Source organism: Prionailurus bengalensis, chromosome A2, assembly GCF_016509475.1.
Source record: "Prionailurus bengalensis isolate Pbe53 chromosome A2, Fcat_Pben_1.1_paternal_pri, whole genome shotgun sequence".
In the NCBI taxonomy this organism is placed as follows: domain Eukaryota; kingdom Metazoa; phylum Chordata; class Mammalia; order Carnivora; family Felidae; genus Prionailurus; species Prionailurus bengalensis.
The window spans coordinates 3,447,184-3,465,677 of NC_057348.1; the positions used below are offsets into that span (position 1 = coordinate 3,447,184).

General features: G+C 63.0%; 1 protein-coding gene and 1 long non-coding RNA gene across 9 annotated transcripts in view; one reads left to right on the forward strand and one right to left on the reverse strand.

Moving 5' to 3' along the window:
• Window positions 1-249: 249 nt before the first annotated feature.
• Window positions 250-18,494, reverse strand: part of DPP9 (dipeptidyl peptidase 9) — a 41,011-nt gene continuing 22,766 nt past the window's right edge. For 5 of the 8 annotated variants that reach the window (XM_043586239.1, XM_043586246.1, XM_043586245.1 and 2 more), the window contains 11 exons: window positions 18,121-18,298; window positions 17,730-17,892; window positions 14,562-14,641; window positions 11,427-11,579; window positions 10,643-10,778; window positions 8,920-9,065; window positions 7,807-7,953; window positions 6,827-6,979; window positions 6,005-6,147; window positions 4,573-4,684; window positions 250-1,855 (listed from right to left, as the gene is read on the reverse strand). In XM_043586239.1, coding sequence (XP_043442174.1) covers window positions 1,763-1,855; window positions 4,573-4,684; window positions 6,005-6,147; window positions 6,827-6,979; window positions 7,807-7,953; window positions 8,920-9,065; window positions 10,643-10,778; window positions 11,427-11,579; window positions 14,562-14,641; window positions 17,730-17,892; window positions 18,121-18,298 — 1,504 coding nt within the window. In that variant the 3' untranslated portion in view covers window positions 250-1,762. Of the gene's footprint in view, window positions 1,856-4,572; window positions 4,685-6,004; window positions 6,148-6,571; window positions 6,707-6,826; window positions 6,980-7,806; window positions 7,954-8,919; window positions 9,066-10,642; window positions 10,779-11,426; window positions 11,580-14,561; window positions 14,642-17,729; window positions 17,893-18,120; window positions 18,299-18,494 lie in introns of those variants that run through there. The other 3 variants (XM_043586241.1, XM_043586240.1, XR_006298214.1) reach the window with 3 other exon arrangements.
• LOC122486737 lies at window positions 15,607-17,513 on the forward strand. The gene is made up of 3 exons (XR_006298215.1): window positions 15,607-15,719; window positions 16,611-17,092; window positions 17,181-17,513. It is a non-coding gene; the product is annotated as an uncharacterized LOC122486737 (long non-coding RNA).

Genomic DNA, 18,494 nt, shown 5'->3' on the forward strand with positions numbered 1-18,494 from the left:
GAGCAGAGTAGTTGTACCGGTCTGGCCTGCAAAGCCGAAAATATTTACTCTCTGGCCTTTTACAGAGGAAGTCTGTTGACCCCTGATTTATGTGGATTCAGAAAGCCCCGAATAACCTGTTACCCCTTGATAGGTGCCTGGCAAAATAAATTATGGCACATTCATAAGCAGGAATAGAATACAGGTATTAAAAAATAGAGACTGGGATGTGATTCCCTGTCTGGAGCGAAGGCATCTTTCCTCTATATATGCTTTTGCACTCAAGTTTTATTATACTTTTTAAGCCATTAAAAATAAAAGCGGGGCTTCCCAAATATGGAGAGGGTGAAGGCGCAAGGAAAGGTCATCCTGCTGTTAGGAACTCATGTACCAGAGTGCCACCTGCTCAGGCAGTCTCCGGTCTCCCTGGGTCAGACGTGAGAGGGGAACGGCCTGCCCTCCTAGGTCGGCATTTCCCGATGCCCCAACCGCGGAGTCAAGCCTCTGGACAAACACAGGCACCAAAGGAAGTGAAGGCGGCCAGGGCAGAGTGACCGCCAGAAGGACTTGCACCTTGGCCTACGCTGTGGCCCTGAGGAAGCCTGTGGGCTGGACCAGGCCGGCCGTGACATCCTGGGCTGGGTCCCTAGGCGACTTGCAGTGGCTGCATCAGGACCCCGCGGCTGTCCTCGACGGGACCAGTCTGATGGGGGCGGGGCACCCTCCAGCCCGGGCAGCTCGCGGCTCCGTCGCCTCCCGGGACCCGCCCAGGCAGAGGCACAGCCATCAGCGGCCCCGGGGCTGGGAAGGAACCTTAGGCAGGTGGCAGCGCGTCCGTCCGGAATTGTTTAATGAGTCTACTTCTTACACGCATAATTATAAAAGAATAAGAATCGACAAAAATATTTTCTTTCCATAATATGTAGAGGTGGTTCGTTTCCGGTGGGGGTTTTCGTTTGTGTGTGTGGTTTTTGTTTTGTTGGTTTTTTTTTTTTTTTTTTTTTTTTGCTTCTTTTGTTTTCCTTTTCGCCCGCCCCCCCCCCCCGCAGGAGTCTTGGCGGGGAGGGGAGGGGAGGGGGAAGGCGAACCCTGAGGCGGGGGCGGCTCCGTCCCAAGCCCGGAGCCCCCGGTCTGCGCGCGCTTCCGAGCCGGGCAGGAGGCTCCCCGCTCCGGGCCGGGAGAGGACGGGAGCCCGCCCGGGGCTGGCGGCGGACCCCATCCCCGGTTTAGGCACCCTCTGCTCTGCTCGGTCTCTTAAATAGTCGTCAGAAGCGTGCCCCCCCCCCCCCCCAACAGAACGCGACATGAGGTGGGCGGGGCTGGAGGGCAAGGCAGTCGCATGCTTCGGTGGCGGCCGGCGCGCTGCGGGCCTGGGCCGGGCCGGGGACCGGGTGGGGAGGCCCCGCGACGGAGGCCCGGTCCCCCCAGGGTCTTCGCCCCCCTCCACACCCCCCGCCCCGTGCGCGGCGGAGTCGGGGCTCCCGGACAGCGTGGAGAGGAGGGGATGGCTTGAGGACGCGCCTCTGGGACGCGGGCCTCATCTCGCCGTCCTGGCCACCGCGAAGCAGCAGGCAAAACAGCCAGGAGCATTAAAACAATGAGAAAAGGCGCGGGGGCGGCGAAGGCGGAGGCCCCGGGGCGGGGCTGGCCAGCGGGGGCGGCGGGAGGAGGCGCCGAGTGGAGGGGCCTTCGGGTGCCACTCGGCCCCTCCCGCCAGCTCCCCCTGCGGTGGCGGCGGCAAAGCCACTTGTGCTCTGAATGTGCAGGCCCCGGGGCGCGGGGCTCAGAGGTACTCCTGTAGAAAGTGCAGCAGCGTGACTTCATAGTGCTCGCCGGACTCGGGGCAGCGGATGCTGTGTCTCTCGTTGGGGTAGATCTGGGGGGACAGAGGAGGCAGGGCTGGTGGCACGGAGGGACTCTGCCCCAGGTGCTGACCCACCCCGGCATCCTGTGTTCCCCGCTCCGGCCCTGGGCTCCTGGGGGGTCGTGGAGACGAAAGAGCAGGTACGCTGGGCTCGCGGACCTGGGTTCCAATCCCCCTCCGCCACCCACGTGCTGTGCAACCCTGGGCCCCTGCCGAGCTCCCTGACGGCAGCCCCACCCCCAAAATAAACCGGAAGAAGAACTCGGGCCTTTCTCCGCAGGTGCTTTCCAGGGCTCCCCAAGCTCCAGGCTCCACCCGCCGAGTATCTGCCCCCAAGGTAGGAGCTGCCCCCCAAACCTGGGGACACAGAGGGGCGCTGCAGCAGGTCTCAGGGACACTTGCTGCTGTCCACTGGGGCCACTTCGACTTCACCGGAAGTACCGAGGCCCCCAGGACAGGCGTCCCGCCCCAGGCCTTGTCTTACCACCCGAGGAGGCATTATCCCCACAGGGGGCAGTGACATGTTGGTGCCAAGGGCCACACCTAAGGAATCACCCGGTCCTTGAGACGTGGTGGAGCTGACATCCAGGCCCTAGGGTGGACGGCGACAGGCCTTCGGGCCTTGCTTCTGACCACGAAATGAGGGCCCTGGCACTCGAACAGGCCTCAGACCATGGGGATTCACGGGACAGCTTTGAAACCTGCTCCAGACTCTCCCAAAGTACCCAACCCTGGTCTCAAGTGGGACAGGGCTGGCTGGTGTCAGGGCCGGGGGCCTGTTCGTCACATCTTCCTGCCGGCAAGGCAGGTTTGTGAACCGAACTATCCTTTCCTCTCCAGGCCCATGGCCACTGCCCCAGCTCACTACCCTAGAATATGTCCAAGTGCCCAGGGGTCTCCCCTCCTCCTTCCTTGCCTTCTTTAATCCATCCCTGAATGAAGCCCGACTCTGATCATACTGTCCCCAGCTCAGAGCTCCGCAAGGACCTGCCAGCCTGACATCAAGACCTGCCTCCCCACGTCCTCCCAGGCCTCACTCCTTCCACACTTCGGGCACCAGCACTGCCTGTGACAGACCCTTCACACCAGCCTGGGTCCTGGCTGCCTGGTCACTTCTTCCTCCCCTTGGCTGTGAGGGCAGGGAGAGGGGTCTGTGCATTCCCCGCTGTGCCCCGGGCCTGGCCTGGGACAAGTGTGATGTGTGAACACGGAGGGCCCCACCAGGCTCCCAGCCAACTGTGAAACAAAAGGGGGTGCGTCCCGCCTCCTTCACAAGCTGCCAGGCTCCCATCCCCGTGGAGTGTCTCAGCTCGCCTCCAGCTTCTCCCGGGGAGGCAGGGGTACAGGACTACGGGCCCACCTGTGTGCTCAACGCTCTCCCGAGAGAAGCCATGTGGCCCTCGTAGCCTCACCTATGGCCACACACGGAAGCCATCCCAGCCGCCCGGCTCAGGGTCTCACGCTCAGGAAGGATGTGTGAGGGGGCACCTGGGCGGCTCAGTCGGTTAAGCGTCCACCTTTGATTTCCACTTGGGTCACGATTTCCCAGTCGTGAGATCAAGCCCCGCACCGGGTTCCTCGCTGACGGTGAAGCCTGCTTGAGATTCTCTCTCTCCCCCGTCCCTTCCCTGCTTGTGTGTACGTGTGTGTGCACTCTCTCTCTCTCAAAAAAAAAAAAAAAGACAGTTGAGGTTTCATCCTGGCCCTGCCTTACCCTGATATGCAGCTGCCTCTGGTCTGTTTGTGTGGCGTGTGTGCGGCTGGTGGGGCCTCCCAAGAGTGAGCTCTGCCTGCCCTCCGGCCCTGTCTGGAAAGGCATGCCCAGCCACAGGTCCCTATGGCCCGTCCCCACTGCCCTGTGGCCCTCAGTTTCCCCATCTGTTGAACTGGCAACACGGGCACTCCCCGAGGACAGGGCGCGTGGAGGCATCTGGGGTGGTGGCAGCCTGTGATAAAATCTGTCCCTCTCACCTCCCCAACTCCTCCTGAGTCTACCAGGCCTCCCACTCGCTCAGCCGGCCCCTTTCCTGCTGGGACAACGGCCTATGGCTCACGTCCCTCTGGTTCCCATGGGCCCCTGTCCACAAGGCAGCCAGAGGCTGGTCACTCCGGAAGCTGGCTGACACCTCTCCCCACCCTTTGATCAAAATCCAGCCGAGGCCCCGCCTCCACCACTGAAGCCCCGCCCCCCACCTCCAACCCCCTGGCCCCTTATAAGCCGCGGAAGCCTGCTGCCCCAAACCCCACCCCTCGCCAGAGGGGCCGCCCTCTGCCCCGCCTTGGCCCCAACTGCTCTCCTGCTCCCTCCATCCACCCTGGTCTTTCGCCCCGCGCTGCTGTCTCTGACAGCGAGCGTCCTGAGCCTGGTGTCTGCCCACCGCCCCCACCGCCCCACCAGGCTGAATCCCGTCCCTACTCTCTAGCACCCTCAAACGTCCCCTCCTGGGGGAGCGCTTCTCTGAGCCCAGTCACACACAGATGCTTTCAGCACCCTGTACCGTTTCTCGGTTCCAGATAAAATGGCGTGTGAGCGAGGATTTTCAGAACACCGGCCTCTCTCCACCGGCCTGGGCTGGGGTGGGTCTGGCCTGTCCCCTCGGCGTGCCCGGCACTGAGGGCAGCGTGGCCCCGGGCACCATCAGTGATCAGTAGTGACCGCTGAATGGACGCGGGGGACACGGGGCCTGGGGAAGGTTGGAGGAGGCCATCTGGGGGGAGGGGCCACCCACCTGGAGCTGGTAAGGTTTTCCGGCTCGGATCAGCTGGGAGACGAGGAAGTTTGTGTGGAAAAAGTGCACGTTCTCATCCAGGAAGCCGTGCAGGATCAGCAGGCGGTTGGGCCTGGAAGACAAGGCTGAGTGAGGGTCTGGTGGGACCCCCTTCACACACTCGGCCCCAGGGGCGGCCAGGAGAGCGCGAGGGCACCGGGGGCACAGGTGGGTCTGGAGACTCCCTCGCCTCCTCCCGGGCAAGGAGGGGCGCGGGTGTGTGGGCTCTCCGTGTGGAATGCCCTGAGCTACGGGGAAGTTTTTAGAGCAGTGCTGCCCCACGGTGCTGTGGGACGATGGAATGTTCTAGACCTGCCCTACCGAATGCGGTTATCACAGTCATCACCACATGTGGCTCCCGAGCACTTAAAATGTGGCAAGAGTGGCCAAGGAACAGTAGTTTGTTGGCTTGTTTTTTTTAAGTGGATTTTAAAAACTAACTTATTGAAGTGAAGTTCACGTAACCTAAAAATACCTCATTTTAAACTGAACGATTCAGGGGCATTTGGCGCATTCCCAGCGTTGTGTGACGGCCACCTGCATCCAGTTCTGGCAAAGCCCCCCCCCCCCTCCCCCAACCCGGCCTCCCACAACCACCAATCTGCCTCGATGGAGTTATTCGTTCGGTGGCTGTGGACAAACGCGAGCTTAGATTCAGTGGCCACATACGGCTCCCGGCTTCCGTACTGGGCGGCACAGGCCCAGAGCACTGGGGTTCCAGCTTGGCTGTCCCCAGGGAGCCCGGACCACACTCCAGACCGAGGAGAGCAGCCTCACCGGGACAGGGGGCCCAGGTGGGGTCAGCCTGCTTGGAGTGCCCGGCACTAAGGCGTGGGCCCAGGGCAGCCGTTCACCAGACAGAGCCACACCAGAAGGTGGCGACACAGTTCCTTCCTTCAGAGAAGGGCCACTAGCAAAGCGTGACTCGGTGCGTCTAAGCCGGTCCCACGGACCCGGATGTTACAACCACGTGGACTTGTGTCCTGAACCACCGCACGTCAAGTCCCACAGAACAGAGACCGATCAGGTTCAAGACCGACTGATGGCCCCACAGCGGGACACGTGCTTGGGGAGGGAGGGAGGCCCACGTGTGCAAGGCAGTGGGACTCTAGGGCCTTCTTTCCATCATTCTGAGGGTAGGGCCGAGGCCTCCTCCCTCCAAGAGCACCCGGGTGCCCACCTGCCTCGGTAGGCAGCAAGCAGGGAGGCCCTCAAGGGGGCGGGAGCCGCCAATGCGGGAGGCACCGTGGACACCCAGCTTCGTGGAGGACCGGCCTGGGGCGGCCTCCTGGACACAGAAACGGCAGGGGCCGGGGAGGGGTGGTGGGAGAGAAAGCGGGGGGGTGGGGGGGGGCCTTGGTGACCCAGAAGGCTGGAGCGGGCGGGGCCTTACTCATTGGGCAGCTTCTCCACGTGCAGAGCCACAGAACCCGCCTCGTAGCCGAGCTGGTTGTTCTCCGGGACGTCCATGTAGCGCTCAGTGTAGCCGGTGTCGTAGGCCATCCAGACTGTGACCGGGGCGCCCGCGATGGCCACCTGAGGGCCACAGTGGACAGAGTGGGGTTGGAGAGACAGAGAGGGGCGGGGGGAGGGAGAGGGAGAGAAGAGAGAGAGAGAGAGAGAGGAGAGGAGAGGAGACACACACACGCACAGGTCAGGTCTCGGGAGCCCTCGCTCGCCTGCCGGCTGTCCCGGGGCCTCCCCCGAAGGACGTGAGGAACGGGCATGCACGGGGGACTGGCGGGGGGGGCCCTCAGACCGTGCGCCCCCGTGGATCGTGGATCGAGCGCCGTCGAGGGAGGGCGGGTGAGCTGAACGAGTACGTTCAGGCCGGGATCGGCCCCTCCCCGGTCCCACCGCCTTCCTGCCTCCTCCTCCTCCTCATCGCCGCCCCGCGGTGCCCTGTCAGCGCCGCCGGCCTGGGGGCCCCTCCCCCGACGCTCTTCACACCATGCCCCACCTCTGCCCATCCGAGGCCGGGGTCCCGGGCTCAGCCTCCCACAGAGAGCTGCTGGTGGGGTTTTGTGCAGCCGGATGCCATCCTGGGGTCAGCAGTGGCGGGCAATGAGGAGGGGGGCTCGGCCCCACGGGGCTGCTGCGGGGAGAAACAGCCACGTGGCAAGGCCCCTGCCGAGATGCCTCTCCAGGGGGGGCGGGTTCCGAGGGGCACGGGAGGGTGCCAGCAAACGGGGGGGGGGGACGGTGCGGCACCCACCTTGAACACTTGGGGCTTATGGATCAGCCCCATGAGCGAGAGGAAGCCTCCGTACGACCACCCGTGGATGGCAACCCGGCTCAGGTCGACGAAGCCGTACTTCTCGGCCACGAACTGCAAGCCCTCGACCTGGTCCTCGATCTCCACCTGGCCCTGAGGGATGAGGCCAGGCACCTCTCAGAGGACTCCTCCCGCACGTGCGCCCTGCCGTCCCGCCTCCGTCCCTTGTGGACCAGAGACGGGTCTCTGGAAGCTACCCCTCTCTCCAGACCCTGTTCGAACCCGCTCTCTGGGGGGGCGGCCAGACGGGCCCGGCGCCAGCCCTGCCCTGCCTCTGCCTGGCTGGCTCTGAGAAAGTCACATCCGTTCTCTGGGCCTCTGTCTCCTAATCCCTAAAACAGGATGTCGGCGTGATAGGGCCCATTTCACAGTGGGCACAAAGAGGAAACGGGACGCTGAGTGTCCTGCACTCAGAGGCTGCCACCTGCTAAGGGCTCGGTGAACATCACCTTCATCATCTCCATCACCACCACCACCGCCATCATTCCCATCCTCTCATTCCTCATCACCACCACTGCCATCGCTCCTGTCTTCACCACCGCCGTTCCCATCATCACCACCATCATCACCACCACCATTATCATTCTCGCCATCGTCACCACCGCCGCCGTCACCATCAGTACCGCTTCTATAGCCACCAGCCCCCGGCTGGTCCAGCCCTTGGGACGTCCTGCCGATGGGGCCCGTGCTGATGTGTCTGGCTCATCTGGGCCTCGGGCACCAGGCGGGATGTGCCCGTGGGGTGCCGCTCAAAGGAGAGCACCAAAGTGGACATCTTCCCAGGCTCCAAAAGGCTGCCCTGCTTATTCCTGGCATCCCAGCCAGGCCCGCCCTCGGGGAGGGGCCCCGGGGCCGCCCCCACACCCCAGGGCTCCCCTCACCACGCAGAAAGGCCCGGAGAGACCACGAAGAGACGTTACCATTTGGTTTTTCAGGGCTCCTTCGAACCGAAGCCCCCGCTGACACGAGCCCCTGCCATCGATCACGACCACGGCATAGCCCAGGGATGCCAGCGTGTTGAGCCGCAAATACTTGATGCCTTTGAAGGAGTTGTTTACCAGCTGCACCTGTGAGGGGAAGGCGAGGAGGGGCCATGGAGCTTTGGACGAGCGGAGAGGCACCCAGTGCGTGACACCAAGCGGGAGGGGCCGGAGGCCGGTGGGCCGGGGCCGGGGGGGTCTCACAGCCTCATCGGGGCTCCTGTACTTTGCTGTCCAGGCTGCGGACGGCCCTGGAGGGGTTCTAGCCACGGGGGAGCAGGTCAGACGGGCCCACTCTGCCCCGAGCCCGTGCTCAGGAAAACAGAAGGGAAAGCCCCGCTCGGGCTCCCTCCTCGGCCAGGGCCTCTGCCGCCGGCCTTCCCTGGAATTACTCCCTGATTTCTTGAGCCACAGTCTGCCCTCTTTCTACCCTGTAGTTCCCTCTAAGAAAACAGACGAGAGCTGTCGTGCCAGACAGCCGTGTTCCCTGAGTCACCTGACTTCATCCAGTTCCTCGTTTTGGCCCTGCTGACGTCCGGAGCCTTATCGGTCTCCGTCACGGGGGGCCATGTCAGGGGCCGCAGGGTGTTGACTGACCCAGGCCCCCACCCCCAGCTGTGATGACTACAAATGTCCCTAGACATCGCCAAATATCCCCTGGGGGACGGAACACCCCCGGGTGAGAACTGCTGTCTTAGATGGACCCCAATTCCAACCCGGCCACCTGGGCCTGTCTTGTCCCCTTGTTGGAGAACTGGGCCCAGGGCCACCTCTGTCCCCAAGCTGGTGACCAGGGGTGAGAGGGGGTCACTGCTGGGCAGGTGGGCCAGAAGGACACACGGGTGCTAGCGGGGTTTCCCAGAGGGACAAGGGAACATCAGCAGGCGGAAGGGGAAGGGGGGCTGCATGGGAGGGTGGGGTGTGCAGAGACCCAAGGATCCCGTGTAGCCACTGGGGACGGGGCCTCCGTGCACTAACCCTTCTTTGGCCTGGCTGGTGCCCAGGTCCTGGCACGAAGGAAGGGGGGGTGTGGGGAGCAGGGCTGGCACCCACCTGGGGGCCTCCATATACAAAGAGGACAGTGGGGTGCTTCTTTCCTGGCTGCACGGCGTGTGGCTTGTAGATCATGCCGTAGAGCCGCACGTCCGACCGCGTGTGGAAATGGAAGATTTCGGGGGGCACGTAATCCGGGGGGCAGCCTGCAGAGACACAGCGGCTATGGCTCCTCGGGCCGGGGGCGCCCGCGAAGCACGCTGGCCGAAACCCACGCTCCGCTGGCCGGCCCTCAGCTGCAGAGGGCGCCTTCTGTGCTTCCTGACAGTTTAAATGACAATCCGAGGGCCCGAGGGGACTCTGGTCCTGGGAGTGTGCCCGGGGTACAGCCCCCTGACACCCGCTCATCTGACCTCCTGTGGGGGTGTCAACGCCACCCCTGGGATCTGAGTAGCAGCCAGTTTTAATCGTCTGCTTCTCTGACTTTCACCTTTGGTTTTGCAAAGCAACACCGGTTTTCCAATCGTGACAGTGCGGCAAAATCTTTTCAGCTTAGCTCGCAAGTTTACTGAGGTGGCAGACAGAGGAAGACAATTTAAAAAGAAAACCGAGTCAACTGTAAGGTAGGTTGGGGGCCGGCAACTGCTCCGCGTGAAGGGTCAGATGCTAAGTATTCTTGTCTCCGTGTCTTACCTACACACACAGCTTTGCTGTTGCGGCCCTAACGCGGTACCTAAGCGACCGGGAGCAGCCAGACCTGGCTCCCGGGCCACGGCGTGCCGACTTCTCACAGAGACGGTCTACAAACATGGCAAGATCGGGAGTTTCGGGACATGGTGCCTCGGTCCACCCGCCTGCAAGCCCGGGGCCGGGACACCTGACTTGCCACTGCCGTCCCCACTGCTGTGCCGTGTGTCCCGGTAGGACCCATCCTCCCCTGGGTGTCCCCGTCGGTGAAACCGGGACCAGGGTCCCTGCTCCGTCACGTCCGTGGTGATGTGGGGCGCGTCACGGACCGAGCCGGTCCCAGAGCGTGACGAGGTAACAAGATGCTTTCCAGCCCACAAACACCAGGGATTCTCATTACCTAGAATGTTCTGGAAATCTAGCAGACGGCAGCTCTGGGGTCAGGCAAGGGTGTCTTTTTTAGCGAGTGATTCCCGTGTGCCAGGCGAGGTACGGAATATTAAGGCCTTCTTCCTAGGGACCGCCTGCCATCGTGCCATTTCATAGAGAAGGGACACATCTGAGGGAGCCTGACCGCCTTGCCTAGGATTCCACAGCCAGCATTGGGCTCTGGGGCCACCCTGCGGGCTCCCGGGCAAACCGGCAAGATGCCTCATGTCCCCCGAGGCCGTGCTCGCGCCCCCGCCCCCGGCTCCACCACACACAAAGCCTTCGGGACACGTGCCCCGTGCAGGTGCCCTCGGAGACAGCTGCCCACGGGTGAGGACGCCCCGCACAGGGCCTGCCCGTGTGTGGCAGCTGGTCGTGAGCGGAATCTGCGCCCTGTGCTGTGTCGTCCTTAACTGCAGCACAGAAATGAGACGCTGTCCAGGTGGCAGGCCCCACGGGACAGTCAGGGCCACCGGCAATGCCCAGTGAGGAGCTCTCAGGGCTCCGGGGAGGGGCCAGCCCCTCGTGGCCTCGAGGCTGCCGGGACGGCCCCCTCTCATCGGTGTTACTTGAGAGGGTCACATCCCATTTCACAGATGGGCAAGCCGAGGCTCCTGGCAGGGGTGGGGGCCTCGGTCAAAGTCCCCGGGGATGTGGGGCTACTCACTGGCCGCCTCCATCATGCTGGCCCAGAACCGGGGCTGCTTGTGCAGAGGGTCGTCATCGGGGCCGCTCAGCTTATAGACGTGCACGCAGGGCGGCGTGCCCACGCTGCTGTAGTGGCTGATGAACATGTCGAAGTTCTGTAGGCGGGACGGGGCGCTGAGCACCGCACGACACCAGCGTCCTTCCCCGCCCCCCGTCACCCACCAACCTATTTGCTGTCTTTGCCCTGGGTGCTCACTTGTTTAAGCTTCAAACTCCTCTGCCCCCGCGAGAGGGGCGCTATTACCAGCACCCCCATTTCACAGGTAAGCAAACTGAGGCCAAGAGGAATTGGTCCTCTGGCCAAGGGCACACCCTCCCCCACCCTCCCCCCTCCCCCCCCCCCCCCCCCCCCCCCCGTGGTAACTGATGGACCCAGGGTCACACCCAGATGCTTCCGATGCCAGAGCGTGCTCACGTCGCTGGCTCTACAGCCGGCAAACTACCAAACGCTTGCCCTGGACTGGAAGTAGCCCTGTGCACGTTCACGGCCTGACTTTCTAGAACGTTCCCACAGGCTAAGGGGGTGGGGCAGTAATGCTGCCATCTAGCATGTCGGGGGAGTGCCCACCTGGCTGACTTTCTAGAACGTTCCCACAGGCTAAAGGAGGGGGGCAAGAATGGTGCCATCAACGATGTCGGGGGAGTGCCCACCTGGCTGACTTTCTAGAACGTTCCCACAGGTTAAGGCGGGGGGGGGGGGGGGGCAAGAATGGTGCCATCAGGCACGTCGGGGGAGTGCCCACCTGGCTCATGGAGCAGCTGTGGGAGAAGCCGGGTGTGGTGAGGCGCACGATCTCGCCCGCCGACTCATAGCTGACCACGTACAGGTGGTGCTCCAGGGGCGTGTCCTTCGTACCTTGGAAGTACACCAGCTTCGTCTCCTCGTTGACCCAGATCTGTGGGGACACAGGGGCTCCTCGTGAAGCAGCCCCAGGCCGGACCCTGAACTTCCCAGGCCTTTGCTCCCGCAGTGGCTGGGGGAGGGGGCCGATGCCCGGCGGAGAGACCCACGCTCTTCTCCCTGCCCCCACAGGGAGGGCCCAGAGTTCTGGGGATGGGAGACTCGCCCTCTCCCCAGTTTCTTTAGCCCACCAGCTGGAGAAGAGCTTTCTAGGAGAGAAGCGCCTCTCGGACCTGGTGGGGCAGGAGCGGACAGCGACCTCGCCAAGCTCGCCAGGTGTCCTCTGGGAGGACTTGAAGTCGGAATGCCAACCCCAGACAGAGACGCAGAAGCAGAGGGCACAGGGCCTGGGACAGGGGCTGAGGGAGGGGCTGGCCTTGCCTGAGGGCCCCCCAGTCCCCAAGCCTGGTCCCCCAAGGGGTCAGCCCGCCCTTTGGACCCAGGTGCTCAGGGTGAAGAAGTGGCACCCCCCCCCCCCCCCCGCCTGCTTCCTGGGTGAACGCCCATCAGACTCCAGTGTGACGTTGACATGGTGAGGCCTCCGGGGAAAGCAGGAAACAACCCAGCGACCTGGTAACACGGAGGCAAAACCCTTAAAAAAGTGTGTCCTCTGATGCAGCAAGTATGTTCCCGGAACTGTTCCAGAGGGCTTTGCTGTGTTCTTAATACTAAAAAAAAGACAACGGCTCGAACATCCCCGAGTACAGATCGCTTTCAAAATTACGGCACAATGCTCCGTGGCCGCGTAAAACCGTATTTTCTAAAACAAACAAAAAACAACAAAAAACACCCTGCGTAGCCCCTAAAACGATGTCCTGTGGAGCCGTGTGCAAACAGAAAAGATCTGCCGGGGTTTCCACCGTGGTCGGTCACCTCCGCGGGGAAGAGGTTACGGGGAGTCTGGGGTGAGGCCAGTGAGGGGATTTGCAAACGCAGGGTCACTCGGAACGGTTCAGTCCGCACAACAAACACGACGTATCCATTGGTGCATCCTCTCAAAACAAATGCACGTTTTCTAGAAACACAGGGCGTCGTCGGAAAACCCCCAGGCACCTGCAGTCATTCGCCGGTTTTGTCACAAGGACCACGTGAGACGAGGCACACAAAGGGGGCGCTCGGGACCCTCCCAGGTCCCCAAACAGCACGGGCGGCACAGACCCTCCGGAAGGGACGCGAGAGGCCCTCCCTTCCCTTTGTAAGTCTTAAACGCTGCTGTGTCGTCAACCACACTTCAGTTAAAAATAACATCAAGAGTTGCCGCGGCTTTTTTTTTTTTTTTTGCTTTTTTTTAAATTTCTGGGTAAAAACCCAGGCGAGCAAACACCGTAACGCCCCCAGCGGCAGAGGAAAGGGAGAATCCTGGCTGGTGGGTCCGCCAGACGCTGCGCCGGGGGCTTCCGGCTCAAGTCCCCTCAGGGGACATCCGGCGATGTCCGGGGACCTCTGTGGTTGTCACACCTGGGGCGGCTGGGGCTGGGGAGGCTGCTGATGCCCCACGGCGCTCGGGACGCCCCGCTGGGGGCAGAGACTCTGCTGTAAACGCGAGCAGACCAGAGCTCTCTGATGGTCCCATTTCACAGACGACGAACTGAGTGTTCGCTCCCGGCTGCCGAGAGGCAGGAGGCACCTCTTCGCGTGCATTGACCGTAGCAGAGCCAACGAGGCACCCGACTTCCTGGCACCCGGCCCTCCGACCTCGCCTCGCAAGTCAGAGCGGGGCGTGAAATCTGACAGAATCAGGACCGCACGTACCACGTGGCGTCCCCACTGGCTTCCTTCCAACAATCCACAGGGGCGTCCTTCCAAGTCAGTGGAGGGGTCCGCGGGCGGGGGAGGTCATGCTCTCATCAACGCCCGTGTCTAAGGGACCTGGACCTATCCACGTCACTCCTCGCTTGCTCACTCAAGTGCTCACTAACCACTGCGGCTGCACGGACAGCCCTGTGAGGCACGCACGTGTGCTAACATCTCTCACGTCTGCTTTTGGTCCAGGAGGCACTTATGCTGGTGTGAAGAAGGGACACAGGAAGTCTGATTAAGAGCTCTCTCCACTGAAAGGCCCGGGTGGCTCGGTCGGTTGAGCATCCGACTTCGGCTCGGGTCATGATCTCGCGGTTCGTGGGCTCGAGCCCCGCGTCGGGCTCTGCGCTGATGGCATGGAGCCGGCCTCGGATTCTCTCCCTCTCTCTCCCTGCCCCTAACCCGCTCTTGCTTGCTCTCTCTCACTCTCAAACTAAATAAACTTATAAAAAACTTAAAAATAAATAAAACGTAAAAGCTGGGGCACCTAGGTGGCCCAGTCCGTTAGGCGTCCGACTTTGACTCAGGTCACGATTTCACGGTTCATGAGTTCAAGCCCCGCGTCGGGCTCTGTGCTGACGGCTCGGGGCCTGGAGCCTGCTTCGGATTCTGCGTCTCCCTGTCTCTCTGCCCCTCCCCCACCTCTGTGTGCTCACGCACGCTCTCTCTCTCTCACCCCCAAAAATAAGATAAAACACTAAAACAAACACTAAAAAAAAAGAGGTTTCTCCATAACATTTGGAATTTTGTAGAACTGGACCCAGGTGAAGATTTGGTCAGAGGCAAGTCCTGCCACGTCCTTATGATGGCCAGAAGCTGCAGGACAAGTGTCCCATAAGCTGCTCTCCCAGGGAGAGGTGGCCTCATGGAGCGGGGGAAGGCTAACGGGATGCAACAGGTGCACAGAGCAGCCCCCGATTCCCGGACCAGGGCTGTCTCCGGCTGGCCGGAAGCGGAGCCCCGCGGCCCTGGGCCCGCGGGAGCCGTGGACGGGGCCGTGGATGGAGCCGAGCGGAGCAGAGCAGGAGGAGGACGCAGCCAGGAGGGAAGAGAGAAGCCACAGGCACACGGGGTCGGCAGGGCAGCTGAAGCGTGCGCACGCGTGTGTCTGTGCACGTGTGTGTATACAAGCGTGCGTGCAGGGCGGGCGGGGAGGGTTGCAAAGAGATTCTGGTACCTTGGAGCCGTGCCTTGCCAAAACCTCCCACTCGCCGCTAGTCAGCGCGATCTCCTCCTTGATGGGGCACTTAAATTCATCTGCAAGTAAGGAGAGGAAGAGGTGAAAGGGGCCCAGGAAGCCGTGAAGGGGACGCAAAGGCACTGAAGCCAAACTCCACCGGAGCCCAGGCGGCCGGGGCCAGGAGGGAGGAGGGAGGCGAGGCCGAGCCAGCCGAGCCTGGGACACGGTAAGGTGCGGGGCCAGTGCAGGGTGCTGGCACCTCCCGGGGGAAACCAGACCTCTGCGTTTTTACCGGAAGCACCGATTTTAGAACCCGGCACGGGCCAAACCAGCGACTTCTGGACTCTCGTCCGGTGACCTCTCAGAATGTGTTAGGTTTTGGAGAATGAGGTCTTGATTAGAACACTTGGGCTGAGCAAAGGCTCAGCTGAGATCCTATGACAGACCTTTGGAGTTTTTGTTGTTTTGGTAGATCTCACTTTTGAATTTCCATCAGGTAAATAACTACGGATGCTAGTGGGCACGCGTTACAAATTTATTAAGACGGTTTACGAGTGACGGCGGTTTCATGCCGGGCCTGCCTGACAGAGGCCCGGCAGACAGCGACTCCTGCTGCAGAGATCTGGGCCCAGAGATTGGTCACAGCTGGATCTGGGGTCCCCACTCGCGGAGGCTGGGCACGGCTGACTTTTCGCTCCTTCAGATCCTTACCGGAGCCCGTCCGGCGTCGGGCCTGCAGGGAGCGGGTGCAGGGCGGGGAGTGGAACCTCTCGTGGCCGCCGCTGGAGCCCTGCCCCTTGGGGAAGGACCCGGCGCACCCGCTGACGCCTGGCCATGCGCCGCCCTCCCGGCTGCCACATCCTCTCAGCCTTCCGGGTTCAAGGCCACACTTCTCAGTGGAGGGGCTGCCCACCACACCTGCTCGGCCCTCTCTCGTGGGACCCTCTGCCGCGAAGGGCCCCTCGTGCGGCCTGGACACACTGCCCCAGCCGGCATCCCACTTCTGGCTGGCGCCCCAGGCTCCTGACCTTCCCTCCTCTTCCCCAGGCGCCCTGATGGCAACTTTCAAGAACTCATGCCTTCTGGTCCAAGGTGACCGAGGTCTCGCCTTCTCGGCTACCCAACGGCCGCCTAGCAGGCACGAGCCACGCGATGGTAAGCGTGAGCTGGGGACCAGGCGGGCCGCACGGGGTGGGAGGGAGAGCTGGCGTGCCCACTGCAAAGGCAGGAGGTCCCTGAGGGGCACCTGCCACGAGCTCCACCCAGCGACCACCACAGGCAGGAATGAGGCTGTTCCAAGCGAAGGCTCCCGAGCTCACATCAGGTGGTGGCGGCCAAGTCAGAGGGACACACGGCGGGAAAGCTCATGAGCAGTGAGCCACAGGAAGCCCGCCTTCGGGATGGCCTAGCCAGCCCGCGCTGTGTTGCACCCCGAGTGACAGCAGTGACAGGTCCCCGAGACAGCAGTCACTCCTCTGTTGCCGTCTTACTCGAGGCCCATCAGTTCGAGGCTTCGCCTGTTCCTGACGCTCAGGCGTGGCTCCCCGGACACCACACGCTCTCAGGCCTCCATTCCCTGTGCGGGAGCTGACTCTACACTGGGGGACACTGGGCGATGTCGGGGACGTCTGGGGCCGTCACGAGGGGGGCTCCCGGCACTGAGTGGGCGGGGGGGGGGTCAGGGATGCCGCTCAGCCCCCAACAGAGCCTACGACGTCCTCGCTGAGGACCACCCGGCCCAGCGTCCGCAGTGGCCGGGGGTGGGGTGCCGGAGGGGCTCTGGCTGGCTCTCAGCCCACGCTGCTTCCCCACCCCGTCCCGAGGCCGAGATGCCATCTGCGTGAGGACCCCCGCATACCCGCTGCGGGTATCCTTCTGCTCCCTGGGACTCCAGGCACGCAGACCTGCCCACACAGCATGTCCAGTCCCGGGCACTGACGTGAACACATCCAAACCCCAACTGGACGTCTCTCTCCTAAATCTGTCCCTCCCACACTCTGTCTGTCTCACGCTGACACTCCAAAAACCTTCCGCTTTCTCTCTCAGACCCTACATCCAATCCACCGGCAGACTGCTGACTCAGAGGTCAAAGTGCATCCAGGATCGCATCCGCCTGGGTCGGCCCAGCCTGCTGCCCTGACCCATCCTGGCTGCACTCCACACAGCAACCCCAGGAACCGCTTAAACTGATGTGAGGTCAGTGGTAAAAGCCCAAGTCCTCCCTGAGGCCCCCAAGGCCCGGTGCACCGTGCCCTGGCCCCCTCCTCCCTCCCTCCCCCAGCTCACTCTTCTCCAGCCACACGGGCCTCCTTGCTGTGTCCACCAGGCCAGGCAGCTGCTGCCCCAGGACCTCTGCACAGGCTGTGCCCTCCACCTGGAATGATCTGTGTGGCTGCCTCGGCCCCCTGTTCCGGGTCTCTGCGCGTGACCCGTCGGCAGAGACGTCCCTCTGACCCCCCCGCTAGAAAGAAGGCCCCTCACTCTCTAACCTCCTGTCCCGCTGCACGTGCTCCCACACTCACCCCGAGGTAAGGTCTTCACTTGTTTTTGGATGACTGCCCACCCTCCTCCACTAGAGAGTTCCACAAGAGCAGGGACTGTCCTTTCTCTCTTTAGATTCATACCCCTGGCACCTAGAGCAGGGGTCGGCCGCTTTTCCCACAAGGGGCCAAACAGCACGTTTTCAGCGATGCAAGACATATGTCACACTGCCGCCACCCTACTCAACTCTGTCATCGCGGCATGACATCAGCCACAGACAGCCTGCAAATGAATAAGCGCGACCGTGTGCCAATAAAACTTTATTTGCAAAAACGGGCAGTGGGCCGGATTGGATCTGTGGCCGTGGTGTGCCCGCCCCTGGTGTGAGAAGGGCCTGGCACGTGGTCGGCGCTGAATACACGCTACCGACCGGATGAACAGACGGTCGGCTGCGAGAACCCCTGCCAGGCCGCCCCTGCCAGGCCGCCCCTGCCAGGCCGCCCCTGCCAGGCCGCCCCTGCCAGGCCGCCCCTGCCAGGCCGCCCCTGCCAGGCCGCCCCTGCCAGGCCGCCCCTGCCAGGCCTCGAAAGATGTTCCACAGAGGCTGGCTTTCTGACTCCTCCCACCCCCGCCCCTTCGCGGACCGCTCACGCTCACGGGGCGGGTCAGTCGGGCTTTGCTCACCTTCCCCGGGGCTGAAGGGCTCACTCCAGTCGTAGCCGCCGGGCTTTAAGATGGCGGTGACCTTGTACAAGTGGCAGAAGCCGGTCTTGCACTCGTTGGCACGGAGGAAGCAGAGCTCGCCGTCTCCCTCGGACTGGGGGAACGGGTAGAAGATGTCATGAACCTGCCGGGGCAGAAGGCGGAACGTGCGTCAGGGGGCGGGCCGCCGCCGCTGCGTGGCCAGGCGTCCGTGCGTCCGTCCGTGGTCCGTGGAAGGCGAACTCGGCCCGCTGCCCTGCCCCGGCCCCGCCCCGGCCCCGCCCCGGCCCCGGCCCCGCCCCGCCCCGCCCCGCCCAGCCGGGGATCTGGGGGCCCGGGCGGGGCGCAGCACCCGGCGTCTCCCCACGCTTACGTTGATCCACACGTCGGTGACCTCCTCGTACACCACGTGCGGCTGGACGTTCCTGGGCACCGCTCTGGCCAAGGCCACCCGTTCCTGCTCATCCTCGGTGGCGGGGATGAACAGGGCCGGGGGGAGGAGGACAAGCTGGAGCCGCTGCTGGGGCCGGTCCAGGAACATAGCCCAGGCACTGAGAGGGCGACAAGAGAGAGCGGCCGGAGGCCTCAGGGCCCAGCGGGGGAAGCCGGGTGACAGACGCCTCCCTCCCCGAACGCGTGGCGTCACAACCACCCTTCCTCTGGCGGCCTTGCCTACACTCGACCGAGTAACCCGGTAGCACACAAAGGCTTCTCGTTATAGCTCAGGCCCTCCGGAGAAGATGGGGG